Source organism: Necator americanus, chromosome III, assembly GCF_031761385.1.
Source record: "Necator americanus strain Aroian chromosome III, whole genome shotgun sequence".
Taxonomy (NCBI): domain Eukaryota; kingdom Metazoa; phylum Nematoda; class Chromadorea; order Rhabditida; family Ancylostomatidae; genus Necator; species Necator americanus.
Window position 1 is genome coordinate 21,755,104 of NC_087373.1, and position 14,772 is coordinate 21,769,875.

Genomic DNA, 14,772 nt, shown 5'->3' on the forward strand with positions numbered 1-14,772 from the left:
TGAAGTTATGAGAGTTCCCTTAAATTACTCAGATTTCCGGGTTATAAAATCAACAAGAACATTTTGGGTGATATGTAATAGAACCATACACCTTCACCCGAGGACTCACAACCACAGAAGAAACTTGATTTACAGTGTGCTCCGTGATTTGATAACGTCTTTGCAAGAACAGGATCAAGTGATTAACGATAAAGGGACTGGGATGTTGAAATCCAACGGTGAAAAAGTTTTCGTTTGAAGCGATATTCCTTTAGAAGCCTCCCCAGTACTTCTGATTGAATAGGATCTTCTTCCGTTCTCTTCTTATAATAATGTCATAATAAATAGCTATAATATGAGGTGCGATCCCACAGCGTCGAATTGGTGCGCCGGCGTCGTAAAGCTATAAAATGCGGCGAGGCGGGTCCCGCGGCGTCGAATTCCTGTGCCGTTGTGTAGAAGTATCGCGCAATAACTTCGTGCGCATGTCGCAAAAGGTAAATGGGACCTTGCGAACGTTTCATTTCGACCTCTACGACTCCTCCATTCTTCAGAAAGTGGAAACACGCGTGCAAACGGCTGCTTAAATAGTATGCGAGCTGATTATATGATCTGACGTGGAACGCAATCTTTACCAGTACGATGATGTTGTCCACGTCATTACATGTTAAAACATTATTCCGCGATAACTTTTAGGGACAAACAAGAGGATAACCCATACTTCGAGTAACACTTTCAAATCGTGTCTACATTATGTTGGGAACGAATGAGTGCTTGAAGCTGAACTTTGAGTATTCTCCAAGTGTAGAACTGGCGCGTTTAGAAAGAAAACTATGAAACCTTTCGCGTTTATTTATAATAAAAAAAAGAGGAAATAAGAAAGGAAGCGTTGTTATAACAATACTAATCTAATGTTAATAAATAATAAACAACTATTAATTTTCATTAATCAGTGGACGGGAGTGAAGCGAACACCACAAAAAGTCTGAAGTCCTACTTTAGCCGGACATTCAGACTGATAAAATAATATAGAAATATTAATGATAAGAAATTTTCTGTGGAACTAATTTTGTGTTTTTTCTAACGACGCTTTCTCCCAGTTTTCTTTCCTAATGCATCAAAACTACATTATGGGATATAAATATACTTAGTTTCACACCTATATTTCCTTGATATCGCCAAAATTTGGATACTCCTCTTTCTTCTCAACAATTAGCACAGAATGATGTGTAAACATGAAATGGTGTGAACCTTATCATTAAAATTAAAATATCATGAAACTAAAGTTCCACATCAGATCACGTAAACTGTTGACTAGTATTTAAATAAGCGTTTGCACGGGTGTTTCCAAATTCTGAGCGGAGGTGGGAGGGGCTGACACACCTGATGAAGGAAACGTACAGAAAAATAAATATGCGAGGAATACATAGGGGTGAAAAGAGACACGAACATTTTTTACAAGCATGAAACACTTCACAATGTCCCACTTACTTCATTATAAATTCATTTGAAGTTATTGAGCGGTAGTGTTGGGACTGTTTTTGACTATTTTTGGAAATGTAAATGTGTACCCCCATGGATCTCCCTCACTAGATGGATCACAGCCGGTTAGTCGCGAGGTTAAGTGGCTCGGGTGACGGATGGGGGGCTTATCGCAAAGCAAAAGCGACCTCGTGCTTGTCCAGAGACGCGGGTGGATTCAGGTGTTGGACTCCCTGTTTCTGCTGAGCCAGGACTGACTCATGACATCCTTGTATCCCGCACGTCGGTCCGGCCAAAAGCCCGCGATCAGGTGACTGGGAGGTGCAAGAGAGGCGGCTTGGAGTCGCCTCCAACAAATAAGCTCCATATGTCCACTCCGGGAGAACGCAACGTTCTCCTAAAAACTCATGAAACTAGAGGCTTGCAACCTGCCAATGGGTTTAAAGATTTTACGCATGTCACTGTAATAGAAAAGAGTCTCTTGATTCCGAAGGAAGTCTGGTACGGTAGCGCCAGGAAAGACGGGGATGGAGGAATCATATAGGCTACCGAAACAGAAAAGGACTAGGATGGCGATCTGTACTTATAACGCACGTACGCTTGCATCGGAAGCGGCCATCGAAAATCTGATGATACAGGGCAGGAAAATTAAGTACGACGTCATCGGATTGACTGAAACGAGACGACGCCACCTTTTCAACGCCGTATATGAAACTGGAGAAGAACTGTTCTTAGGAACATGCGACAGTAGAGGTGTTGGTGGAGTTGGCGTCCTCATCAACACGAGTATGGCAGAAGAACATCGACTCTTTCAAACAACTCACGACCCAAATCGGACATCTGCGGATGAGAAGATGTGGTCCAACACCAGCTTTGACTATCTTCGTCGCTTACGCTCCCACTTCAGGCTACAAAGAAGAAGTCGAAGCTTTCTATATGGACCCGGTGAAGATCTACCGAGAAGATCCTGCCTTCTACAAAGTCATAATTGGCGATTTCAACGCCAAAGTTGGCCCAAGAAGAACGCCGGAGGAACTTCACATCGGGACCCACGGCCTACAATGGAATGACCAGGGGGAGAGGCTCTCCGAGTTCATCATGACGACTAAGACCATCCATGGGAACTCGCAATTCCAGAAGTCCTCCTCTCTACGCTGGACGTGGGAGTCACCCTTTGGAGGTTACCATACTGAAATTGGGCACATCATCGTCAGTAAAAGATTCTGCTTAACGGACATCGCTGTTATGCCAAAGTTATAGGGGATCGGACCATTGCCTCCTCCGAGGAAGATTTTCCTTCACAAGGAAAGGTGAGAAAGCTGCCAAGTTCAGAGAGCGAAATCCCAGAACTATCACAAACTGGGATCCCTTCGCTATAACAGCTGGCCTTTTGGAAGATTACGCAATGGACAACATCGATGAGGAATATGAGCGGCTCGTTGAACACCTTCACAAATGCACGAAGAAGGTTGAGAGTTTTAAAACCACCAAGAGACGCCTGTCTCTTGACACTCTTGAGCTGATACACCAGCGTGGAGAAGCACGAGCCGCAGGGAACCAAGAACTCACGTCCAAGCGCACAAGGCTTTGCAGAGAGGCGATAAATGAAGACATCAACGAGGGAATAGCAGAAGTGTTTGTTGAAGACGAGGATAAGTGCTCTAAGGAACCCAAATAGAACAACCATAGTGTCGAGAAAGTGAATGGAGAAAACATCCGCGATTTCCACTCTGATCTCTTCGACAGCGATGTCCACATGCCTCCTCACCATCTGTTCCCAAACAGTGGAAGACCAGCAAGACCGTGTTGTTGTATAAGAAGGGAGATCCACGTGACGTCGGCAACTATCACCCATCTGCTTACTGTCCGTCATCTACAAGCTCTTTACAGGAGTGATCTTCAATAGGATTGAAAATTTTTGAATGGAGGACAGCCAAGCAAGTAAGCAGGGTTTCGAAAAGGATTCAGCACGATTGACCACATTCACACTGTTTCATCGAGGTACCACGAGAGTACAAGACACCGCTCTGTCTCACCTTCATCGACTTGAAGAAGGATTTCGACTCAGTTGAGACGGAAGCGGTCATGGAAGTTTTGGACAACTAAGGCATCCCTATTCAGTACATAAAAGTATTTTGGGACTTGTACAGCAACTTCACGACCAGGATTTTGCCATTCTACAAGAATATCATCATTGAGGTGAAGAGAGGGTCCGACAGGGTGACACAATCTCACCCAAAATATTCACAGCCACCCTCGAGAACGCAATGCGAAAGTTGGAATGGGACGACATGGGAGTGAAGGTTGATGGTCGGCAGCTACACCATTTGCGCTTTGCTGATGACATCGTACTGATAACACCCAGCATCAGCTAAGCGGAACGAATGCTGACCGAATTCGGCGAAACATGTGGATGCATCGGTCTTCAGCTGAATCTGCAAAAGACGATGTTTATGCGGAACGGATGGGTCTCGGATTCTCCATTCTCGCTCAACGGAACGAACATATCCGAATGCACCAGCTACGCTTATCTGGGTCGGGAGTTGAACATGATGAACGAACTGACCCCCGAGCTGGGCAAGAGGAGACGAGCGGCTTGGGGAGCGTATAAGAGCATCGAGGATGTAGTGAAGAAAACCAGAAATACCCGGCTCAGTGCTCACCTCTTCAACACCACCGTACTTCCTGCTTTGACCTATGTTTCGGAAACCTGGACTTTTCGCGAGCAGGAAGAAGGCGGGGTAAGCGCTATTGAGCGCGCAGTTGAGAGAGTGATGGTAGGAGTATCCCAGTTCACGCAATTGAGAGGGACGGGATTCGAAGTTCTCTTCTACGTCAGCGATGGAAGATTAAAGACGCTCAAAGTTTGCCAAGGAAAGTAAGATGAGGTGGATTCGAGACGTGATGCGCGTTAACGAGAACCGTTGGACCAAAGCGGGGAGTGACTTGGTTCCCCGTGAAATTGAGCGCACTACAAGAAGACCGCCTACACGATAGTCAAATTTCTTCACGATGTCCTTCAAAGATAATTATGATGCTTTTCGTGCCCCACGCGAGAGGAGGAACTAGGCGACTCTGGCACGCGATCGGGACAAATGGAAGAATTACTGGCGCCCGCTCGACCGTTCGAAGATAAACGGGAGTCAAAGTAGTCAAGGTGATCAAATGTGTACCTATTTGGACATATTGGTAAAGAGCATACTATATTTACGTGAAGAAATCCGGGCTCATAGTCGGTAAACTAAGGTGGCCAAATAGCAATTCTATCTGGAATTTTGTGGTCATTGGAACCATAAAAAACAGGAACTTAGAATATAAAGTATGCACGGTGCAGAATGTTAGTCAGAGAAGAAAACATCAAATGTTCCCATACTTCCTAGTTTTCAGCACTCTTAAGTTTTACTAGATCCCAGCATAAAGATAGTAGAGTTGAACCATTTTGTGAAATTTAGACAAAATCAAAAGTACACTCTAGTGGACGGCAATGTTATTACTGAATAACGATATTACCGTGTACATCTTATGGAAGGCCCGTAGGAGATCCATAACTCTTCTTTCATCTATTGCACAAAGAAGATTTTCGAGGGCTTCTTCGCAAGCTCGACTACATTCCTAGACCGCAGTACAAAGCAGAAAATGTAACTGCAAGGATTCCAATGAAAAACAGCTTACTTTCATGCACCATCGAACTCTTTCAAAAAAAATGTGGTTGGCCACCATTTCATCTTCCTTGCGACTTTTGCATGTATCTATTAAAAGTTGGTCGGAAACGGTAGCACCACGAGAAAGCAGGGCCTGCAAAAAGCTTGCTGACATAAATGAATAACCCCCAGGAAGTCAAGGAAAAGAACCTTAGCAGCATAGTCCGCGCGAAAAGAGCCTACACCCCTAACACTGACATCAGGGGGAAGATCTCGTCTGGTAGTGAAAACAGATCCAAAATAGATTTTGGAACTTGACCTCTGCATCATTCGAGACGCAATTGAAAACAAATGATATGTTGGTTGCTAAAAAAAAGCCCACAAAGTTTTCTGGTAACAAAATTTTTTCATCCTCTCCCCTCAACCATTTCCCCACCGACCTGATTTCCATCTTCATTTTTCTTCGGCAGAGTGACACGAAGATATAGACAGTCTGCAAGAGCTTCACTGGAACAACCATTTGATCGTTCGTCACCAGGCCACTTCAGAACGCGTACCTACACTGTTCTTCAACGAGCATAAGTAAGACAAGCCATGTTCTCAATGTTAAAGACAAAACCAGTCTTGTTGGAATTCTTATAAAATGAAAGACTTGTTCAGTCTGTGAATAACTTAACATGAAACTTTAAAAATTTCTGGAAATAAAGTTTTTGGATCACGAATCTCCCTTACTGAAGGAATCACAGCCAGTTAGTCGCGAACCTACGTAGGGAATAGCACTATTTCTGCTGTGCTACAATTAACTTATAAAAGAATCATAACTATCCCTCACGTCGGTCCGGCTAAAACCCTGCAATCAAGCGATCCGTTAGTGCAAAGATGGGTTTGGAATCATCTTCAACAAATATGCTTCATTTGTCCACTCTTGGAGCGTCCTCCCCAAAACTTATGGGGCTAGAGGTTTTAACATTATGTGCAAATTATAGTAATAAGCCTCCTGATTTCGGGGGAAAGCCTGGTACGACAGCCCAGAAAGGACGGGGTTGCAGGAGTCATCCAAGCTACCAAAACGGAAAACGACTAGGATGACGATCTGTACTTATAACGTACGTACGCTTGCATCGAAAGCGCCCACTGAAAATCTGATGATCCAAGCCAAGAAAATTAATTACGACGATTAGTTACGATTAACTGACCAAGACGAGTCGACGCCACCCACTGAACGCAGTGTATGACGCTGGAGAAAAACTGATCTTAGGAACATGCGACAGTAGAAGAGTTTGTAGATTCTGTGTTGTCGTCAACACGAACACGCCAACAATGAACATCGGTTCATTTCGTTCAATTTACGTCTCTATTCGGACGTTTATGGACTAGATGAGATGTGGATGAGCACCAGTTTTGAATATTTTCGTTCTATGCTCTAACACTAAGTTATGAAGAAGAAGAATCGAAGCTTTTTATATGGACCTGAAGAAGCTCTATACAGAAGACCATACTTTCACCAAGGTCACTGTTGGTGATTTCAACGCCTTGATTGATTAAAGATTAAAGAAAGCTGCGAAGTTCAGAGAACAAAGTCTCAGAACTACCATCAACTGAGATTTTTCGCTGCGCTAGCCGGCTTTTGGGAAGATTCCGTAATGGACAACTCGACGAGGAATACGATCGGTTCGTTGAACACCTTCACGAATGCACGAAGAAGGTTGAGAGTTTAAAAACCACCAAGGTCGCCTGTCTCTTGACGTTCTTGAGCTGATACGCCAGCGTGGAGCAGCACGAGCCGCAGGGAACCAAGAACTCACGTCCAAGCGCACAAGACTTTGCAGAGAGGCGATAAATGAACACCTCAAGGAGAGAATAGCAGAAGTCTTGGTTGAAGACGAGAATAAGTGCTCTAAGGAACCAAAATAGAACAACCATAGTGTCGAGAAAGTGAATGGAGAAAACATCCACGATTTCTACTCTGATCTCTTTGATAGGGATTTCCACATGCCTCCTCACCATCTGTTCCTAAACAGTGCGAACAAGCAGGGTTTCGAAAAGGATTCAGCACGATTGACCACATTCACACTGTTTTGAAACTCATCGAGGTATCACGAGAGCACGAGATGTCGCTCCTGTCTCACCTTCATCGGCTTGAAGAAGACCTTCGACTCAGTTGAGATGGAAGCGGTCATGAAAGCTGTGAACAACCAAGGCATCTCTATTCAGTATATAAAGCTACTTCTGGAGTTGTACAGCAACTTCACGACCAGGATTTCGCCATTCCACAAGAATATCATCGTGAAGAGGGGGTTCGACAGGGTGATACAATCTCACCCAAAATATTCACAGCCACTCTCGAGAACGCAATGTGAAACATGGAATGGGACGAAATAGGAGTGAAGGTGGATGATCTGCAGCTACTCCATTTGCGCTTTGCTGATGACATCGTACTGATAACACCCAGCATTAACCAAGCGGAACAAATGCTGACAGATTTCGACGGAACTTGTGGTTTCATCGGTGTTCAGCTGAATCTGCAAAAGACGATGTTTATGCGGAACGGATGGGTCTCGGATTTCCTATTCTCGCTCAACAGAACGAACATATCCGAAGCAGCTACCCTTATTCCGTCGGTCGGGAATTAAACATAATGAACGAACTGACCCCCGAGCTGGGCAGGAGGAGATGAGCAGCTTGTGGGGCGCGTATAAGAGCATCGACGATGTAGTGAAGGAGAATAGGAACACCCAACTCCGTGTTCACCTATTCAACAACACCGTTCATCCTGTTTTCTCCTACGAATACTATTGGAGCGCGTCAATATTGTGCATGCGCCGCATCTTTCGGACCGTTTTTTAAAAGTAATCAGGAAGAAATGAGCGTTACCCACCCGTTTCTGCAATCTACGACTCCGCATAGTCTTTCGCCATCGGAAATCCATACTAACCCAGATTCCTGGGATGATGTCCTTAAGCGCACTACATGAAGACCGCTGAAGTTTGCCAAGGAAAGTAAAATGAGGTGGGTTGGAGACGTAACGCGCGTTAACGACAACCGTTGGACCAGAGCCGTGAGCGACTGGGTTTCCCGCGATATTAAGCGCACTAGAGGAAGGCCGCCGACCTGATGGTCAGACTTCTTCACAATCTCATTGAAAGAAAATTCGATGCTCTTCGTGCCTCACGCTAAAGGAAAAACCATTGGGCGACTCTGGCACGCGATCGAGACAAATGGAAGGATTACTGGCGCCAGTTCGAAGAACAACCGGAGTCAAGGTGATTACGGTGACCACAATGGACAACATCGACGGCGAAAAATACTAAAATGACTATATGAACGCGTGCATACACTTGCATCAATAGCTCCCATTGAAAATCTTATGATTCAAACCAGGAAGATTAATTACAACGTCGTCGGTCTGACAGATGAGAAGACGCCACCCTCTGCATCCTGTATATGAAACTAGAGAAGAGCTGTTCTCAGGAACATGCGGCAGTTGAGGAGTTACTGGTTATGTTGACCTCATAAATACAAGTAAGCAATAAACCCTTCCGAACAGCTGCGATAAGAACGATTAAAAAAGAAAGTCTGGGAATGAAAAGATGTGGTTCAACGCTTGATCGTTTTCGTCGATTACGCTCCAACATCCAGTTACGAAGAAGTCGAAGACAGACCTAAAGAAGTTCTGCCAAGATAAACATATTAGTTTGATGCGTAATCAATTTCGGAAACGGACCGCATACTTCAAATTGCTATTACTCAGCTTAAACACAAGCTTTTTAATCAAAATAAAAACCTTCAGAATCTACACATATTTTCCAACAAACTGGTAATAGACCTCTGCCTTTAGTGTAAAAACTGAGATGACAGAAATCATCAAAATTATGGAAAGCAGTTTCAACATCATCTGAATTAGTGAGCTGTCGCTGACGCAAATGTGAATCAAGAGCTCGAAAAAAGTGATAGCCTATTGAAGAAAGGTCTGGGGAATACGTGGTTAGGGAGAACTTCTATACCCAAACGGGTTAATTTTTGCAGAGTGATTTGTGCGGTATGTGGCCTTGCGTTGTCTTGCAGCAAAATCGGCCCTTCTCTATTCACCACTGCCGGCCACAACTTTTCATCCATATGCTCTATATCACAGCAGTAGGACTCTACTGTAATTGTCTGCCCTGGTTGCATGAAGCTACAGTGGATTAAACCCCTGCAGCACCACCAATCTGTAAGCATGACTTTTTTGGGATGAAAATCGGCTTTAGGGAAAGTGCTTAGACGATTATCCTTATGTACCCACGAAAATTCGCGTTTCCTATTACCGTAAAGAATCCACTTTTCATCGACAGTTATAATACGACTGACGAAAAACTCATTTTTCAACCGAATCAGAAGGTTAGAACACGTGCCGCAACGTGCCAGAACCTGCTCTTCGGTCAGCTCGTGAGGCACCCACTTTGACATCTTGTTCACCTTGCCAATTTCTGCCAAATGTTTAACTACTGTAGTATGATGTACGCCCAGGTCTTCTGCTAACGTCCGTGTGTTAGTCTCCGAATCTGCTTCCACGGCTCCCTCCAGATCTTCATTATCAAGTGACGACGTGCGACCACGACTCGGTTTTTCTTCGAAATCAAAATCACTAGAAGTGAATTTTTCAAACCAGAGCTCCACTGTCCGTTTGCAAGGACAGTATGACCCAAAAGCCCTGCTAATGTTACGCTTCTGCTTCTGCCACGAAGTGTCCCAATTTAAGTTCGTAAAGCATGATGACTCGATATCGATAGTAGCGTCGGTTCATGATTTTTCAGAGCCCTGCAAAAGGCCGGCTAAAAAAATAGAGCGACGTCTATATATGCATTTGAAAGAGCAGAAAAAAAAAACCAGCAGGACGGCATGTGTTGTTTGCAGACGAAATAATTTAGGTTAAAAAATTGCTTTATTTACGCATACCTCAAAACCGAAATTAATTTTGTACCAACCTAATATTTTCTGTAAGTCTATTGCTAGTGATTGCGACACCAAAATTGGCCCAGAGAAACCCTTTAAGAGCCCCATTTCTGGCCTGCGGTAAAACGAGCGGTGAGAAATACTTCCAGAGTTTTTCATAACCACAGAAATCGTCCAGAGAAAATCCTAACTTCGAAAGCCGACATTTCAATTCTGGACGTGGGAATCATCCGATATAGGGTATTACAACGAAACTGGCTACATCATCGCCAGCAAAAGGTTTCGTCTGACGGATGTCGTTATAGTGCCGAAGTTCTATAACAGATCAGACCATTCAAGGGAAGTTTTCCTTCACAAGGAGAGGAGAAAAAGCCACAAGCTTCCGAGAGTGAGATCCCAGGACTGCCTTTAACTGAGACAACTTTGCTTCGATATCCAGTTTTTGCGTAGATATCGCAGTAGACAACATCGAGGAGGATCATTCGTGAACATCTTTTCGAGCGCATAAAGAGAACAGATTATTTTAAAGCCACTAAGAAGCGAATGTCTTCGGAATCTCCTATGCTAATACACCGGCGTAGAGCTGCAGCAGCCACAGGTAACCACAAACACACGCCCAAGCTCGGAAAGCTTTCCAGAGAGGCGATAAAAGAAAAACTTAAAGAGAGAAGAGCAGAAGTGCTGGCTGAAGCTGCAAAGGCGTAAAAAAACATCCGCTAGGTCCGCAGAGGCTTCGTCAATCGCAAAACAAAAAAGCACTGGTCTTCGGAGCCCTAATCGAACATTGTGTCGAGATGAGAAATTTAAAAAGAAAAATCACCCAAAACTTCTACTCTGGTCTTTTTTGACAACTATGTCCACCAGTCTCCATCTGAGGAAAAATGAATATATCATTCCTGAAGTTCTTCCGTACAAATTACGTGATGCTACATGCCAACGATAAATAAATAATATAAAAATTGCAACATGTCGACTATCAAACTGGAGCAAGAGCCAAGATTGTTAACACTCTTTATTACGGCTAACTTTTTGGTCTCTTAAATGCTTTATCCAGAACAATTCATCATAAAATCATATCATGCTAAACACCATAAGAACGCCATAAGATGCCAAACCGAAATCAAAAGAACGCGAATCGTTGTACTTATTTAAGTAGCTGCGTTGCCGTGATGTTAGTTAGGAACTCCACGTAATAGAATCGCTCCACTAATACTAATTAGGATGCGACCTGCACATGACTGTAGATCAAAATCCGCAAAGGTCTCGATACAGAGTTAGCTCGTTGGTCCCTTCTTTTCTATTCAGTTTTGGACTTTTAGCGTTTATACGAAACATCCCCAAAGTTTTGCGAGCCTTAATTTCGGATTTGTACGGTAGGATCCTAAGGTATACAGAAAGGAGCCTTTTCATGGCATTGACTGCGATGAGCTGCAAGAGTGGTCGCTGCGTTTGAATGCTTCATCCCATCTAGATGTTTTTTAATACAAACGCAAAGAAATCGCCATGTTTCGCCAATATATTGTTTTGTTTGTTTTGTTGCTGCACATGTTTTGCACGAAATTAAATAAAGTTTACCAGAGACTATGCAATCGCTTGCCTTACCAAATGGGCACATTACATGGTACATGATGGCACATACAGACAAATGCGATCGTATTTTCTGTTTCGGCTTAACTGCTTCTTGAGATCTGTAGGAAGTAATTCCACAACTCTCGCTTGGTCTTCTGGACCACACACTTCCACTGCGGCTGTCCCAAACATGTTCCCAGTGACTGATTTTTTGGTTTTCCAAAGATGAGCGGAAAGGCAATGGAGTAATATGTTTTTACTATTAGATCTTCGAAACCATCGTGTCTTCCACTCACCACTGGACCGATCTGTTCCCACGTTAAGAAGGGACATCGGATTTTCTTTGGGCATTTTCTTCGTGTAAATCGTAGATAAATAAGAATACTGCTGGTTTTAAAGCTCAAAACAGGTGTACATTTCGTCTTGAGTGGGACATATAATGCAACAGTCATTAATGTAATGAAAGTAGAGGAAAGATTTTCGTTCCGGGATGAGTTGTTCTATTTTGGACATGAATGTAATGGCTAGCGAGGAAGCTAGTCTTTCCTAGTCGTGATGGCCAAACCCCTGACCTGTCTGTAGTAGTATTCCTATCATCGAAATATGGAGCTGTTAAATCCGAGAGGTGAGGAGAGTTTGTAGTCATATCACGCGATCTAGACATGGCTATCACTAAGCAACACCTTAATGACGCAACATTCTACTCCTCTTCGTCACATGAAGAGTTCAAAAAACAAGGTTATCATTTTAATAGAGCCTGGGTCGAGACGGGAAAAGCTGCATGTGATCGTACAGGTTCGTACTTCAGTCGTGTGATCATGTTCACATTGAACAATGATCACACGACTGAAGTACGAACCTCCTAATTGCCCGGTACTACGCCTACTGGTAAAACCACACAAACTTTTTCCTTCTGCTCATCCCTCAGAAGAACCAGGGGTATTCAAAGCTCCTCCAATGATAAGCAATGTAGGTTGCCCTACTGATAGAATAGCTTGGCTTTTAAAAGTTATATTTGCTTCAATTCCCAAGTATGTTCCGGCGCACCCTGGTGTTAATCGAACACCAAAATGTTTCTTGAGCAACTTTGAAGAGCGCGCTTGGAAAAAGAATTTGTCATTGAATCATTCGATGTCACTCCACTTTATACCAACCTTTATACCAATACCAATCACAAACAGCACTGCAATTCAAGTCGTATTCGAGCTACTCGTAGACCAAGACATTCTAAACCTGTGAGGGTTTTCCATAAGGCAGATCATGACAATCCTGGATGAATGTCTAGAGTGCTCCATATTTTACTGGTCCGGGACACTACTACTGACAGGTCAGGAGCTTGGCCATGGGGCAAAGACTAGCTCCCACACTAGCCATTGCATTCATGTCTAAAATAGAACAACCCATCTTGGAACGAAAACCATTCCTGCACTGTCATTATATTGATCGCTGTTGCATTATATGTCCCACTCAAGACGAGATGGACACTTGTTTCGAGCTTCTAAACCAGCAATCCCCTTCGATACGGTTTACACGGGAAAAACGGGTGCGGGACAAGATGCACCCACACCTGACCGCTGCTGACCTCCCTTCAGCGCTGCAATTACAGCGTAATTACGGCTGTCGCGCCACCAGCTGGACAGCACCCACGGCCGTTTTGGATCACCTAGACCCCTCCTCCCTAGTACTTTCGAACCAACGATGCGATGTTGGCGTCGCGACAGGGCGGCGGAAATTGGAAGAGAAAGAGAAAGAAGTGAAAAGCGAGTTGACGCAACAACTTCTTACATACGACTATGGCTCATATTATCGGAAACTGAGACGGAAAGGAAATCCTCCTATCCAGTTAAAAAATAAACCATACCAAATGGTGATACGCTCATTGATGATAGTGATATGCGTGACCTACATTGACCTCTTTGACCATCCCACACAGATAAGGATTATAAAAAGAAAAAGGTGGAGAAAAGATACTGACATGCATATATTTTCACAAATCCCATAATCTCACACATTTTACGTCCTAACAACTGTAACAACTGTGTGGACAGCGACCTTATGTCGTTATTATTTTGTAGACATTCTCTAAGCTGTTTTCTACATCTTACTTTTTCATAGCTTCATTTCTAGCTATTCTCTGCATAAAATGAAAACGACAGGTTGGGTGTATTAGAGGCGAAGCATCTGTATCTACAGACACAGAGACATTATTAGACATTATTTATCTGCGAGATACGGTTTTAGGTACTATCGATGGCTGCGAGGCATTAGTTGCTATTCTTCAGGCGTAGGGTGCCACTTTCACTTAGTTAGGTAAAAGATAACAAAAGATAAGCCAGACAAACAGAAATGCTTAGAAAGCGGAAAAAAGTAAAAAAAAAACATCATGACACGGAACAGTGGGACATTTTTTTCAAAGCATCCCTTGTATTATCAGAGATGAATAGGTGGTTTCCATCTCACTGTTCTACAGAACTAATAATAACATATAATAATAAACAATTCCACTCACATTTCTAAACGCTATTTCACTTGTGAGAACCTATTAAACAAGCCTACTTAATCCATGGTTTAAAACGTTTATCACCAAGCACTTTCCCTTTTTGTCCGTTCCAAAAAAACGCAAGGTAAACCGCAGGGTAAACCTACGAAAAAAATGCATCGTAAGATCAAGCAAGGCAAAATAGCTCTTTTTGTGTATCCATTCAGATAAGAGCAAAATCAATAAGTGAATCTAACTAGCTGGCTTACCCATTCTTTGCACTGCTCCATATTGACAATGCGCCTGTTCTTGCTACGACATTGCTGTGTCCGTGGTACTGCTTGCCAAACCTTAAGTTATCAAATTTTCGAAAAAAAAAAGAAAACAGGACAAGTTTCTAGTGGTGTACTACTTGAAGTCAACGTGAACGAGTAAGATGAATCTATATTTTGAGAAATGAACAACTAACCATTGATTCTTCACGAATGGTAGTTGCGTAGGCAGCTGCGCACAGCTGTGGTCGAGGTGGACCTTACTCATCTCAGCAGTAGCCGAGTGCCGCTAGAGATCGTAAAGTTGGCTCAGCTGCGCTTCTTCGAGTGCAACCGTACCAAGCGCCATCCCGTTATTACCCGACTACACAGTCGACAAAAAACGTGCTGAGTCCAGGTGAGGTGACTCGTCCTCAGC

The 14,772-nt window shown here is 43.5% G+C and overlaps 3 protein-coding genes across 5 annotated transcripts in view; 2 read left to right on the plus strand and 1 right to left on the minus strand.

The window, feature by feature from the left end:
• RB195_010418 (uncharacterized protein) overlaps positions 1-14,772 on the minus strand; it is a gene marked incomplete at both ends in the record, with an annotated part of 57,256 nt that overhangs the window by 23,982 nt on the left and 18,502 nt on the right. For 2 of the 3 annotated variants that reach the window (XM_064191415.1, XM_064191414.1), the window contains 5 exons: positions 4,933-5,073; positions 5,134-5,256; positions 5,313-5,468; positions 5,543-5,659; positions 14,352-14,432. In XM_064191415.1, coding sequence (XP_064049003.1) covers positions 4,933-5,073; positions 5,134-5,256; positions 5,313-5,468; positions 5,543-5,659; positions 14,352-14,432 — 618 coding nt within the window. Of the gene's footprint in view, positions 1-4,932; positions 5,074-5,133; positions 5,257-5,312; positions 5,469-5,542; positions 5,660-14,351; positions 14,433-14,772 lie in introns of those variants that run through there. The other variant, XM_064191412.1, reaches the window with a different exon arrangement.
• RB195_010423 (uncharacterized protein) lies at positions 1,989-3,139 on the plus strand (the record flags this gene model as incomplete). The annotated part of the gene is made up of 3 exons (XM_064191420.1): positions 1,989-2,120; positions 2,197-2,621; positions 2,722-3,139. 3 exons carry the CDS (start codon positions 1,989-1,991, stop codon positions 3,137-3,139), a joined length of 975 nt encoding a protein of 324 aa, XP_064049001.1.
• On the plus strand, positions 3,846-4,343 carry RB195_010424 (uncharacterized protein; the record flags this gene model as incomplete). The annotated part of the gene is made up of 1 exon (XM_064191421.1): positions 3,846-4,343. One exon carries the CDS (start codon positions 3,846-3,848, stop codon positions 4,341-4,343), a length of 498 nt encoding a protein of 165 aa, XP_064049002.1.